Source organism: Phascolarctos cinereus, unplaced genomic scaffold, assembly GCF_003287225.1.
Source record: "Phascolarctos cinereus isolate Bilbo 61053 unplaced genomic scaffold, phaCin_HiC Scaffold_8;HRSCAF=390, whole genome shotgun sequence".
Lineage (NCBI taxonomy): Eukaryota > Metazoa > Chordata > Mammalia > Diprotodontia > Phascolarctidae > Phascolarctos > Phascolarctos cinereus.
This window is the reverse complement of record NW_027556291.1, coordinates 4,308,046-4,320,827: the sequence shown is the minus strand read 5'-3', so window position 1 is coordinate 4,320,827 and position 12,782 is coordinate 4,308,046. Positions and strand designations below refer to the sequence as shown.

The window sequence follows — 12,782 nt, the reverse complement described above, 5'->3', positions numbered from 1 at the left end:
ACGAAGCCTCTCTCGTAGTAGAAGCCCAAGCCTTTGTTCAGGAGATGGGAGCCTTGCCACAAAAGCCTAGCACCTTCCCCGAATTCCTCCTCAGTTTTGTATGTGTGGCAATTAAAGTGATCTCAAGTAATGGGCCCGCCCAAAGGAAGACCTGTACTTGAAAACCCTCATTTTTCTTTTTCTGGTTTGCCAAGCTTCTCAGCTCTGCTACTTTCAACCTGGGTTCCCCCTCCATCTCCTCTATTCCCTGGGTCTCAGTTTCTTGTTCCTGTCAAATGAGGACGTTGGGCAAGATGACCTCTGGGGTCCTTTCCCAGTGTGACCTTCCCTAATATAGGAACCGGGGGGGGGGCGAGAGGGGGGGCGGGGAGGGGAGCCGTCAGACGAAGGGCAGGTGTGAGCGAAACTCCTTCCCAAGCCGCCCACCCCGCCCCCACGCCCGCGCTCGCGGCGGAGCCCAAACGGGGAGGGGGAGGGGAAGAGGAGGGAAGGAGGAAGGGTGCGCTGCTCCGCTTAGGCCTTTAGGGCGCGCGAGAACGCCCGGAGAGCATTCTCCGAGTCGCCGTCTGATTGGCTCGTGGGAAGCGGGGGCGTGGCCTCGGGCTTTAATTTGTGGCGCCCGCTCGGATACTCCCAGGGATCGATTGCCGAAGGCCGGGCGGAGCGAGCGCGTGTCCTGCAGTCTTGGGCCGCACCTCCATCCCCATGGCTTCGCAATGCGTGGACCCAAGAGGTTGGTGAGGCGGGGGGCAGCGCAGCCCCCAGGGCCGCTGCCTTTTGGGGAGCGGGGGGCATTTGGAAGAGGCCTGCCGGCTCCTGGCTCCTTCTGCCCGGGCTGCCGCAGTTTCCTCCGCGGGGAAGGGCGTGAAATCACTAGCGCCCAGGCTGGGAGGGGCTCTCCCCCCAAAGCCCAACTATTCCCCCATCTTAATCCAAGTCTCCTCCTGAGAAAAGCATCTAAGAAAAGGCTACGCCATTTTCAGGAGCCCGTTTAAGCCTAGCCTTTAGGGGTAGGTGGGAGCCTAGGAGTGGAGGGGGGGGGGGAACCTTCGGTTTCCCAAACACATTTTGTAGTATCACACCAACGTCGAATGTTTGAGTTGGAAAGATCTTTAGAGATCATGGAGTACAACCCGCCCATTTTATAGAGGAGGAGACTGAGGGGAAGGTGAGACAATTTGCAAGTAAAACGGCATAGATTTGAACCCGGGTCCTCTGAATCCAAACCCAGTGCCCTTTGCACTAATAACAGACGGAAAGATTCAGTGAAAAGCCTGCTGAACGTGGAGTCAGAAGGTCTGGGTGCCTATCCTGGCACTGGTGGCCAAGTCAGGCCCCCTCTGGACCTGAGAGTCCTCATCTTCAGTTAACTGGGCTGTGTACTAGGTGAAGGGCCCTTCAGCTCCATCTATCCACGGATCGAGCAATCAACGAGCTTTTATTAAGCCCCTGTTCTTCACTTCGGATGGAACGAGGGATTCTGAGAGGCAGAGGTGAGGAAAGAGCACGCTAGGCTAGGCATGGAGGTTAGCAGCGCATGGCGATCACAGAGCAGCGGGAAGATGGAGTGAGTGTGGGCTGGGCTGCAGGATGCATGCAGGCCAGTCAAGGCTTACTTTGCAAGGCTGAAAAGGTCCATTGGGAATCAGTTCAGGAAGGGCTCTAAATGCCAAACAGGAGTTCATATTGATTCTAGAGCTCATAGGGAGTCAGCAGGCTTTACTGAGCAGGAGAATGAGCTGGTCAATCCGGGCTTAAGGAAAGTTATTCCAGAGTCTAAGTGAGGCTGGAGGGGAGAGGGAAGAGGGAAGAGATCAGAGGCAAGGAGACCGATTAGAAGGCTGTTCTTGTGGGACTCCAGGAGAGAGGAGCTGAGGGCCTGGCCTGGAGCAGCCACCAAAGTTAGCAGACAGAAGGGAACAGATTACACTGGGGTCTGCCTTGCCAAGACTGCTGCTGATTAGGCTGGGGAGCAGGATGGGGAGTAAGTGGCTGGGGAGATGACTTTGGGGGATGGAAGAACAGTGGAGCCCCTCCATAGAGAGGGGGAGGTTTGTAAGAACTGAGCTGTAATGGCCACTCCAGCCATCCTGTGAGGTAGGTAATACAGCTGTCATTCTGTTCATTTTACAGAGACTCAGAGAGAGAAAGTGACTTAGGTAACATGTATGTAAAGGTATGTACGTGATGAGTGTCTGAGCTTAGGGCCGTGGAAAGAACTTAGCCTTGGAGTTGGGAAAAGTCCTGGGAAAGTCACTTAACCTCCAAGTACCTCAGGCAACTCCCAAAGTTGCACGATGGGTAGAAATCTGTACTGGGGGAGGGAGCTACCTCCCAGGGAGGTCTCTATGCAGATGAACTGGCCGACAGGGAGCCCCGAGGGACTCGAGGTGCCTTGGAGGGCTCCGTGTGTCACTGGGCCCTGCTGGCTCTCCTTCCCAGCAAGACAGGGCACAGTCTCCCAGGCTGCATTCGGCCCCTTGGGGAGGGGCTCCAAATTCTCTTCCTAGTCCCAGTTTTCAAAATACCATGCTTACAAATGAAACACAAGCCACACTGAGTCTTCTGGACCCACACAGCCTCCCTTTGTTGTTTCTGACACCTCAGCCTTTTCGTTGGTTTTGGTCTATTGGAGGACAGGTTTGTTCTTTTGTCCCTTTGTACCTGGAGGCAGCTAGGTGGCTCAGTGGATAGTGCTGGGCCTGGAGTCAGGATAGACTTGAGTTTGAATCCAGCTTCAGACACTTACTAGCTTGTGTGACCCTGGGCAAGTCACCTAACCACTGTCTGCCTCAGTTTCCCCATCTGTAAAATGGGGACAATAATAGCACCTACCTCCCAAGGGTTGTTGTAAAGCTCAAGTGAGATAATATTTGTCACGTAGTAGGTACTTCATAAATGCTTGTTTTCCCCATTCTCTTCCCCTTTGCTTGTTTAAGAGCCACTCCTCCTGGGAAGGGAGAGGGGCCTTCATCAGATGAAGCAGCTGCTTTCTCGGCAGTCTTTTGCCCTGAGGTGGTAGGTTAGCCTTGGCATTAGGACCTGGAGTTATTTATTTGGGGGCTGTCAAGCCTGAGCCAAGCTGGGAGACTGATTTCATGGGGTATTAGAACAGGAAGAAACTTGAGTGATTTGGAGAGAGGCTCCCAACTCTGAAGGTGGAAGGGCCCATAAGGGCCATCTGGTACAGTCTCCTTGCTTTACAGAGGAAAAGGAGGCCCAGAGAGCAAGAGGCAGGGCTAGGCGCCCGGCCCTTGGGATCTCATGCGCCCAAGCTCCTTACTCTATCCCCACATCAATGACTCCCCCTCCCTGCTTCTGCTGCCTCATGAGCCCGTCACCAAATCCCGCCACTTCCTCTGGTTCCACTCTTGTATTTTTTCAGCTTTAGGGCCCTAGATCTCCTGTGTGGTTCCGCTATGTGAGTGGCTGTCAGGCACTAGGAAAAGAGCAGTTCAGGTTCTCGTTGAGCTCCTCTGAGGGGGTGGGGGCACGGGAAGAACACAGGCTCTAGAGGCAGGAAACCTGGCTTCCCATCCCTCTTCTTGACCTCTCCTGGCCTCAGTTTCCTCATCTCTAAAATGGACTAGACAGCCCCTGAGGTCCTTTCCAACTTTGTATCTATGATTCTGTGAATCCCGCTAGGCATTGGGAGCTATCAAGAAGGCAAGGCCACCACCCTTTTCTCAAAAGGGCCTAAAGGCCAGGGGGGAGGGGGAGATGCCAAGCCCTGTCAGAGTGGGGGGGGGGAGGAGTGAGGGAAAACCTGGTGAGGCTGGGAGGAGGGGGAGCAGCACGTGAGCTAGACTGTAAAGGGAAGGTAGGAAGGAGCTGAGGAAGGGCCATCAGTTGGAACGAAGGCCCCAAGGAATGTGGCATGGGCCGGGAGGAGGCTGGCTTTACTAGAATAGAAACTGCCTGTGGAGGACGGGTGAGAGATAAGGTTGGGTCCATGTAGGGTGGGGCCGTATCAGGCAAGGCAGACTGAGGACTTGGGAATAGGTGCCCACCAAAAGGAATATAAGCCAGTGGAGGGTTTCTGAAAGCAGAGGCTGCCATGATGAAAGTGGTTTGGAAGGAAGGTTCATCCGGAAGAAGGGACTGGAGGTGGGATGGTTCCGAGTGGGATGAGCTAGGCTGGGACCTTACTGAACTCATGGTACCCTGGACTAACTCAGGCCAGCATGGACCATGCAAGAGACAAGATTTCATAACTTCCAGGCTAAGGGGGACAGATCAAAGTTGACTTGCCAGCTTAGTGCCTGGGAAAATGGGGGTCCACTGAGCAGGAGCTAGGGCCAGAAAGGGGGGAGTCAGTGGATGTCAATGGATTCATTTGGGGCAAGTTGAGTTTGAGATGCTGGGGAAGCATCCAGGTTGCAGAGATGCTGCCCAGAGCATTGGAGGTGAGGGCTGGGGCTTAGGGAGAGATCAGACCGTCAATAAACATGTATTAAGTACATACTATGTGTGCTTAATATAGAAAGAGGCAAAGACAGTCCCTGCCCTCTAAGAGCTCACAGTTGGGTGGGGAAGATGGCCAGCTGCCATGCACAGGATAAATAGGAGACAAGGCCCTGAGGTCAGATTTTAGTTGGGACTTAAAGGAAGCCAGGGAGGTCAGTGGTTGGATGGAGGAGGGAAGAAGGTAGTTCAAAGAATAGCAGCCCGTGGCTCTGTGAGTTGGGAGTTAAAGAGAGGAGAGGAGAGAGGGTGGCCTAGCAGATAGTGCAGTAGACTTGGGAGTCAAGGCAGCCTTTATTGGGATCTCATCTCCAATTGAAGGAACCTGGACAAGTCACTTAACTTCTCTGGGCCTTAGGGGGCTGGACTGGATACCTCTAAGAGCTGCTAGCCCACGAGGCAGCTCCTGGCACAGCGGACAGAGGACTTCAGCTGGAGTACGGAAATGTGTTGTTCAGCTGTGTCCAACTCTTTGTGATCCCACGTGGGGTTTCCTTGGCAAAGACACTGGAGTAGTTTGCCATTTCCTTCTCCAGCTGTTTTACAGAAGAGGAAATTGAGGCAAACAAGATTAAGTGATTTGCCCAGAGTCACTCAGCTAGAAAGTATATGAGGTCAGATTTAAACTCAGGAAGGTGAGTCTCTGGACTCCAGGCCCTGTGCTCTATCCACCTAGCTGCCCTAGGAGGAAGAAAAACCTGAGTTCAAATCCAGCCTCAGAAACTTATGAGCTGTGTAAGCCTGTGCAAGTCACTTCACCTCTATCTGCCTCAGTTTCCTCTACTATAGAACAGGGATTAATTAATAATAACAGGGTTGTTGTGAGAATCAAATGAGATATTTGTAAAGGGCTCAGTGCTTAATAAATGCTTCTTCCCTCCCTTCCTTCCATACACATTTCTCAAGCTGCCCTTTAGTGACTCATTTTCTCTTTGAAGTTTGGCCTTGGTGGGGGTGTTAGGGATGGGGAAGAGTAAAGCAGAGGGGATGGACAAACACCCTGATTCAGGAGAGCTCTGGTTTTTGACTGTGAGTCAGGAGACCTGGCTTAAAATCCTAGCTCTGCCATTAAGTACGTGTGTGACCTTGGGCCAGTCCCTTCTCTCTGCAGGGATGGCTTTTTCAACACCCCCCCCCCCCATATACTCATTGCCCATAGTCCCCAGAGGAGCCAGGCTAGAGGGGATCACTCAGCCTAAGGAGCAGTCATCTAGAGGAAAGCGAACAGCCACCTGCTGTGTGCCTGGCTAAAAGCATGGTGCTTTTTTGAGGGGAATCTCTGGGGGAGTTTTAAGGCCAATCTGAATGAGGCATGAGCAGGTAGAGCCCTCAGCAGCAGCTTGGGGAGGGTTTAGGCAAACTTGGTCCCTGCCCAACTCTGCCCCTGCTTTTGCCTCTCCTTGGCCAGCCTTGCCAAGAGCGGACCAATGTGGTGAGGCATTCCCAGCTCTTCCACATGGCCGTCTTCCTTGACCTTCCTTCTGCTGTTCAAGACTTTTCAAATAACCATTTCTGGAGTTTTAATGGGTCTTAATGGGTGGATTCTGGAGAAAAACCCGAGTGGAGAAATCTGCTGGTCTTCCCCATCCCTGGGCAGCTTGTGATGGTGAGGGAGTATTCATAAGGACATTCTCTATGCATAAGCCCTGGGGGGGGGGGTGCTGGGAAGAGATGTTGTATTATAGCCTGTTGAAGTAGGAAAACTGTAGGATCTGAAGTCTGGGCTTCAAATTCTGTTCTGCTGCTTACTAGTTTTGTGACCTTGGATAAGTCACTTATCTCTTTGGGTCTCATCTAGGATCCCTTCCAGTTCTAGAGCTAAGCATGATAAATTCCCTTGAGTCCTGGCACTTCTAAACTTAACCAGCTGGTAAAGGGAGAGAAGGAGAGCCCTAGGCTGTAGGACCAGACACTTGAGGTCCCCCTGGGGGGGGGGAGGTGGGACTCTGGGAGTTTGAAGCTCAACACTAGGAGTGAAGCCAGAATAGCCAAAGCAGACATCCTGGGGCCCTGACAAACAGGCAGGCATGAAGGGAGGGTTTCCTTGAGTTTGGTTTGGCCTAGGGAGCTTGGCGCCTTCCTGCAGGGCCCACCCACTGTGCTCATCTCTGTTCAATGTGCCAGATTTAGAAAACCACAAAGGAAGTGAACACACAAAAGGGAGAACCCTGTGGGATGGAAGACTCAAGCCGGCAACAGGAGGCCATCCAGAGAGAAGGCCACAGGAGGGCCTTCCCTCTGTTGGTTCCAGAGGCCCATGCAGCTTCACTACCACAGAATTGCCCTGTCTCATGGGGCCTGCATCACTTCTGTGCCCTTTTATGGACAGAGGAGCTAGTCCTCCCAAGAGTGAGGTGAAAGGAGGGATCACCTTGGGCCAGGGGGATTTGAGAAGGACCCACAGGGCCACAGATGGAGAGCAGGGCTTTTTAACCTTGCTTGTCACCTGGACCCTCTTGGGCAGCCTGGCCAGGGAGCCAATAGACCCCTGCTCACAATCAGGTTGGGAAATGCATAAAAAACAATAGGAAGAATTACTAAGAAAACCAAGTCTACTGAAGTAGTTATTGCAAATATTAAAAACACAAGTTTACAGGCCCCAGGTTATAATAAAGCCCCAGATCTAAAGGAATCCTATAGTGTATTTAAGAGTTACAGGTGTGAAGTACACAAAAAAACCCAAACAAACCCAAAACCAATTGGACACAAGAAAATTGAGCCCATGGTAAGTAAGAGCATGTACGAGGCGCCTGTAGGAAATGAATGGCAGAAGAACTGAAAAATTGTTGATGCCTTCTAGACCAAAATTAATTTCAGTGTAAGTGGTCGTTAGCAAATTAAGTGGGTCATGTTCCTGGTCAATGTTAATTTTTTAATAAATCTGCCCCTGTGGTCCAATGGGTCCCTAATCTTATTACTATGTAAGTTCCCTCCAATGACGCACCCAAGCCTGCTGCTCGTCCTGAGTGACTCTCAGCCGTGGCTTTCCATAAATGTGCCTGGGGGTGGGCAGTGGGGCACCCAGTGGAGGCGGGAGGAAGGGGCCATTCTGTGGCCAGGATAGCAGTGGCTGCCCCCCCCCCCAATGGCTACCGTGGGCTACCCATCCTTTAGCCCTTGCTCTCATTACCTGACCTCTTTGGGTTTGTTCCAGATTGAGCTGATTCTGTGCTCACAGTAGTACTGCATTATGGCCCCATTGGTCGTTGGATGGGGATCTCATACAGCTCATTTAATGTTTAAAGACAGCTTATGCCCTGCTGCCTTCTCTGCCTCAATCGCTGCAGACGGTAAAAAAAAAAAAAGAGAGAGAGAGAGAGAAAGAGAACCTCCCTGTCACCCCAAATACTGATGTTTCTATGAAGACTCCTTCCTGTAGCGAAGGCCTAGCTCAGGTCCCACCTTTTCTGGAAAGCCTGATGTGCTCTCAGCACCCCCCTCCCAACTGTTAGTGATCAGCCTCTCCTCCCAGGCCTTTGTGCATATGTTATCTCCCCCTCCCCTCCAGAATAACAATACTAAAAGCTCACATTTATATGGTGCCTGAAGGATTAGAAAGTTCTAGAGATACCCTCACAAGAACCCTGACAGGGAGGTGCTATGCTACTATCATCCCCATTTCTGAGGCCTCAGGGTTGAGACATTACGGGTTACACAGCTAGCTAAGTAACTGAGGAAAGGTCTGAACTGCTGTCTCCCTGATTCTAGGCCAAGCACCCTATCTAGCTGGCCAGTCATCTAACTAGATCTAGAATGGAAGCTCCCCAAGGGCAGGGACTGCTTCACTTTCGTTGTTGGCTCCCCAGCACCTGGTACAATGCTTCATCAATTCCCATGCAGGTCCCAACTGGAATCTGAGGTTTGGGAAGGAGAAAGGTAGGGTCCATGCAGCTCAAAGCACACGGGCTGCCCCTGGAAGCAGTGCGTGGCCCAGGGCTAGCCTTATGGGCTGACTGGTGTCCTTGGCCTCTCTGCTGTCTCAGGGCTGGGAGACGACGAGCTCCGCTGCCTCCTCAGAGAGCTAGACGAAGTGATCGAAGACTTTGATAACGGCAGCAGCTGTCAGTATGAGGAACATCTGGAGGAGCTCAAGCAGAAGAATGGCCTTGGCGTCTATGACAGTGGGATCGATGAAGCCGAGAGTAAGTCCTGGACCTTTCTGGTTTCCATAGCCTGGCCCGACCCCTGCTACAAAGCATATAGGGTACCACTGGGGCTATGCTCTTCAATGTAGCTCAAAGGCACTCCTGACTCAGCACCTACCCCCTGGAAGGGGCATCCCACCTGTGACAGGGATGGTGCTGCTTTGGGACCCACCCATTCCTCCCTGTCCCCAGCCTTCCAGTAGTAGGCCCATGCTTCACTGAGAAGGGTCACCAATTGACCAGACTCTCCCTGCAGGTACCAGCCCATCTCCAGGGAGCAGCTTAAACACCAGTGAGGAAAACATTCACATGCCAGCAACTTCTTCCATTCCCAAAGGTAAGAATCACAGAGTAGATGCTCATTGTCAGAGGTGGGAAAGTGACAGATAGAGGATAGTAGGGGTGGGGAGAGTGTGTGTAAGGTAATCGGTTTAGGAGGAAAGTAGGACAGTGGGCTCTGAGAGATTGGTTGCAGCCCAGAGCAGGGGCCTGGGAGACCCTGAAGTCCAGCTCCCAAAGCTGGGGGCCTCAGGAGGGGGCTGTCAGCCAAGCAGCAAAGCTGATTGTTTCTTCACTTCAGGTACTAAGTGCAGACGTGGTGGGTACCCCTCACGGGAGGCCCCCTGGAACTCCAGGGGTCTAGCTACTCCCTGAAGCAAAGAGAGGCAGGAAGGGCTTGGGCCCTGACTAGGCACTAAGGGACTCCTGGGTGTTGGGGATGGCTCCGACCTGGTAGACGTTGAGGGTGTGAGAAGCAGAGCTCCCTTTGGAGAAAGGCCTTGGGTCTGAGGGTTCTTGGGGGCATTTCTGATCATCAAGACAAGTCCTGAGACACCTTGTCTCCTACAAGTTATAGCCCTAAGGCAGAAATCTCCAAGACCACATCCTTTTAGATGTTTTTTTGGAGCTCTTTAGCCTAAATCATGGCCTGGGAGCCAATGCTCAGTCTGCTTGTTCTCATTTGGGCAGCTAAGCTTGGAGACACAAAAGACCTGGAGGATTACATTGCTGACCTCGACAAAGAGCTGGAGGGTAAGTCCATTCGCCAACGTTCTCCTTGCAATTTGAGAAAAAACGCCAGCTTGAACATGGGATGGCTCAGCCCTTGGTTGATTTGCCAGTGACTTGGAAAGACGATTTGGGTGTAAATGCAGAGTCCTGAACCAAATTCATTTCAATCTAACAGCCTTCTGTCCACATCTCTCCACTCACACCACAACCCCCTCTCACTTGGCCCTGGACCATTGGCACAACTTCCTTCCTACATCCAGCCTCTCCCTGCTCTAATCCATCTTCTATATAGCCACCAAAGGAATTTCCCTAAAGTGCAGGTCTAACCATGTCACTCTGTTCAGGAAGCTCAGAGGCAAAGCAGGATAAAGGCCTGAGGCCTGTGGCCAAGAGGTTAGAGCCCAAAGAAGAACCCTACCTCTCAGCCCCCTTCTGAGGACAGACCATGAAGGCCCAAGGGCCTAGCGGCTACAGCTGGAGGTTTCCTATGTGGTGTACCTCATGTTGGGTCTTGGGCCTTCCCAATTCTCTCTTGCAGCCGATCCCCCATTCAGCTGGAGGAAAAGGGCTAGCAGCCTGTGGTCAGGGCCTTTCCTACTCTTAAATAAAAGTTGGTTCTGAAACTACACATTCCTTAAGGACCATTCCTCTGGTGGGGGGGTGGTGTGCAACCCAGACACTCAGCACCTTGGGGGGTCCTGGTTCAGGCCTTTTCCCACCTCACAAACACCAACCTTCCAGGGACGAGTAAGGACAATCTCCAGTCCATGAGTTTTCTTGAAGGGTTTCCTTGCCTTTGCATTCAGCAGAAGGCTCCCCTGTGCCGTCCCACCAAAGATGACTTGGGTTTCTGACTCAGCTGACTCAGGATTCCAGAGGTTGAACCCACTCTCTCATTTTCCTCCTTCAGAAATGTGAGGCGCAGCCCTTGGTCGCCCAGTAGAGGGCCTCAGGATGGATTGCTGTAGATGTGCCTGCCTGCATACACCCCACATATTTGCTTTCTTCATGGCCTTCCTCAGAAGGCTAGAGGGCAGAACCTCAGGGCCAGAGCAAGGGGCTTTTCCAGGGAATGGCTGAGGCCACTGACTGGGAACCGCCAATGGAATCATCCCCAGCACCCGCCGCCCAGTGATGTTATCCAGGAGTGCTGCTCTACCAAGCGCTGTATCCTTTTATCTAATCGTGTTGAGGCCATGTCTGTGCAGCTGGAGCCAATCTGGCTGGTCTGGATGAGAGAGTGCCCTCTTGCCAAGAGACTGAGTGACCCTGACCACATTTTCCATGTGTTGCTCCCTTTTTTTTTTTTTGGTGGGAGGAGGAGGACACGGGAGTCTGGATCCGCGATTTCATCCGTGCTTGTGACTCCCAAATCTAGAATTCCCTCCGATGATGCAGACCCGCAATTCACTGCCTCTTCAAAGTCTTTGAGAGTTGCCTGGGGCACCGAAAGGTTGTGCCTTGTCCAGAGTCCCACAGTTAATATGCGCCAGAGGCAGGATTTGGAGCTGGGTCCTCCCTGCCCCCCACCCCCCCACAGCACACCATTAGCTTCCACCAGGCCAATAACTGACCCCATCGCCTTCCCAGTCACACACGAAGCGATGTTTGGCTGTTAGAACTGCTCTGAGCATTTGAATGCTAACTTGCTTGCTGCCAGAAGAGCGAATATTTGCTGCTAGCTTTGCAGAAATACTTAGCAAGCGAGAATCTCCCAACTGTGAGCCCAGACTGTTTTGTCTTATTATCTCAGTTCTGAAAAGGTCTACGAGTCCCTCAACATGGGTCTTCCTTCCTTCCAGTAGGACTTAGTAGCTGGGCTTCCGGAGCTGCCATGGCTAGAAAGTTCCTTCCCCCTGTAGCTGAGAGTCTGAGAGTTCTGAGAGTCTCCTGACCTTAGCCATGCTGGCCTCTTGACAGTAAGCATCCAGAAAACCCAGGGATGGAACCTGGGTTTGAAGGTTGCTAGAACTTTCCAGAGCCCTCAAGAACCCAGGAGCAGCACCCTGACAAAACCAGGCAACCAAGAAGGACTTTGTAAAATAAGGTGCTCCTAGGCCTCACTGCAGCTTAGAAAGCAAGGCCTTTCCAGGCATTGTTATCTCTCTGGGTCGCAGCCTGTCTAGAAATTGGGTCAAGTGAACTTAAGAAGCCCTCCCTATCCCCACCCCCACTTTTTTCTTCCTTGCCCATGGCCTAAGACTGACTGATGGGAGAGCAGTGAAGGACTTGTGCTGGCAACTCTGACCTATGGGAAGAAGGGGAGGTGGGGGAGGCGGGGGAGGCAGATGCCTGCCTCCCTCCCGGGAGATAGATCACAGCCATGGATACCATCGACAGACGGCCCATTCTGATGGCAGGTAACAGCTTCTGCCCTGTACACAGATAAGCCACAGTGAGCCTGAATGATCTGTACATGGATAAATGGGAGTAGAAGCACTGTCCCCGAGCCGAGAGCTGGTGGTTAACAGCCCTTTCCTAAAATCAGCCTTACACATGCTTCTGCTGCTTATCCATCTATGACCCTCTGGCACTGGTGTAAATATTGTGTAATAGTGGTGAATGTTGTCTACAAGTTATCATGCCAATATATGGACTAAAAATGAAATGAAATAAATGTGTTCATGAACAATGAGCCCTCATACCTTCGCTTCGCAACCCCTCTGCCCAAGAAACCTTGGGGCGCTAGTCCAGAACTTCAGTGGCCAGTCCCTGCAAAGACCCACTTCCCCACGTGCAGCTTCTCACCCTCCTCCTACTGCCAGCCCGGAGTAAAGAGCGCATCCAGAATTCAGCTCCTTAGGACATGCAGTGCTCCCCCCACATGCCGTACTGATACCCCATCTCTCCAAGTCTGACTGTTTGAGGCCAAGGCCACAGAGGCAATTGCTTATTTTCATAAATCAGTGCCACTGCCCCACCCCACCCCCATCCCCAGAAGAGGCATTTCCCTGGAGAGAGCTTCTTCCAAACTCCACCAGTTGTCCTCAGCCTCAGCCCCAGCCCCAAGCTCAGGATGAGAGGAAGGAGCCAGTGTTTGACTAGAGGTCGGGGCCTGAGGTCCTAAGCGAACCTCTACCGTTAATTGGCCGTGTCACTTTCCTTAGGACACTGCTGTCCACTTGGGGCCCAGCTGTCTCTCACTGGTCTCCCTCCCTGTGG

The 12,782-nt window shown here is 52.4% G+C and overlaps 1 protein-coding gene across 1 annotated transcript; it reads left to right on the top strand.

Annotated features, from left to right (window-relative positions):
- Positions 1-624: 624 nt before the first annotated feature.
- Positions 625-12,252, top strand: LOC110202678 (regulator of cell cycle RGCC-like). Its single transcript, XM_020978936.2, has 5 exons — positions 625-733; positions 8,448-8,606; positions 8,866-8,946; positions 9,579-9,641; positions 10,531-12,252. Exons 1-5 carry the CDS (start codon positions 706-708, stop codon positions 10,536-10,538), a joined length of 339 nt encoding a protein of 112 aa, XP_020834595.1. The 5' UTR covers positions 625-705; the 3' UTR covers positions 10,539-12,252.
- Positions 12,253-12,782: the final 530 nt, after the last annotated feature.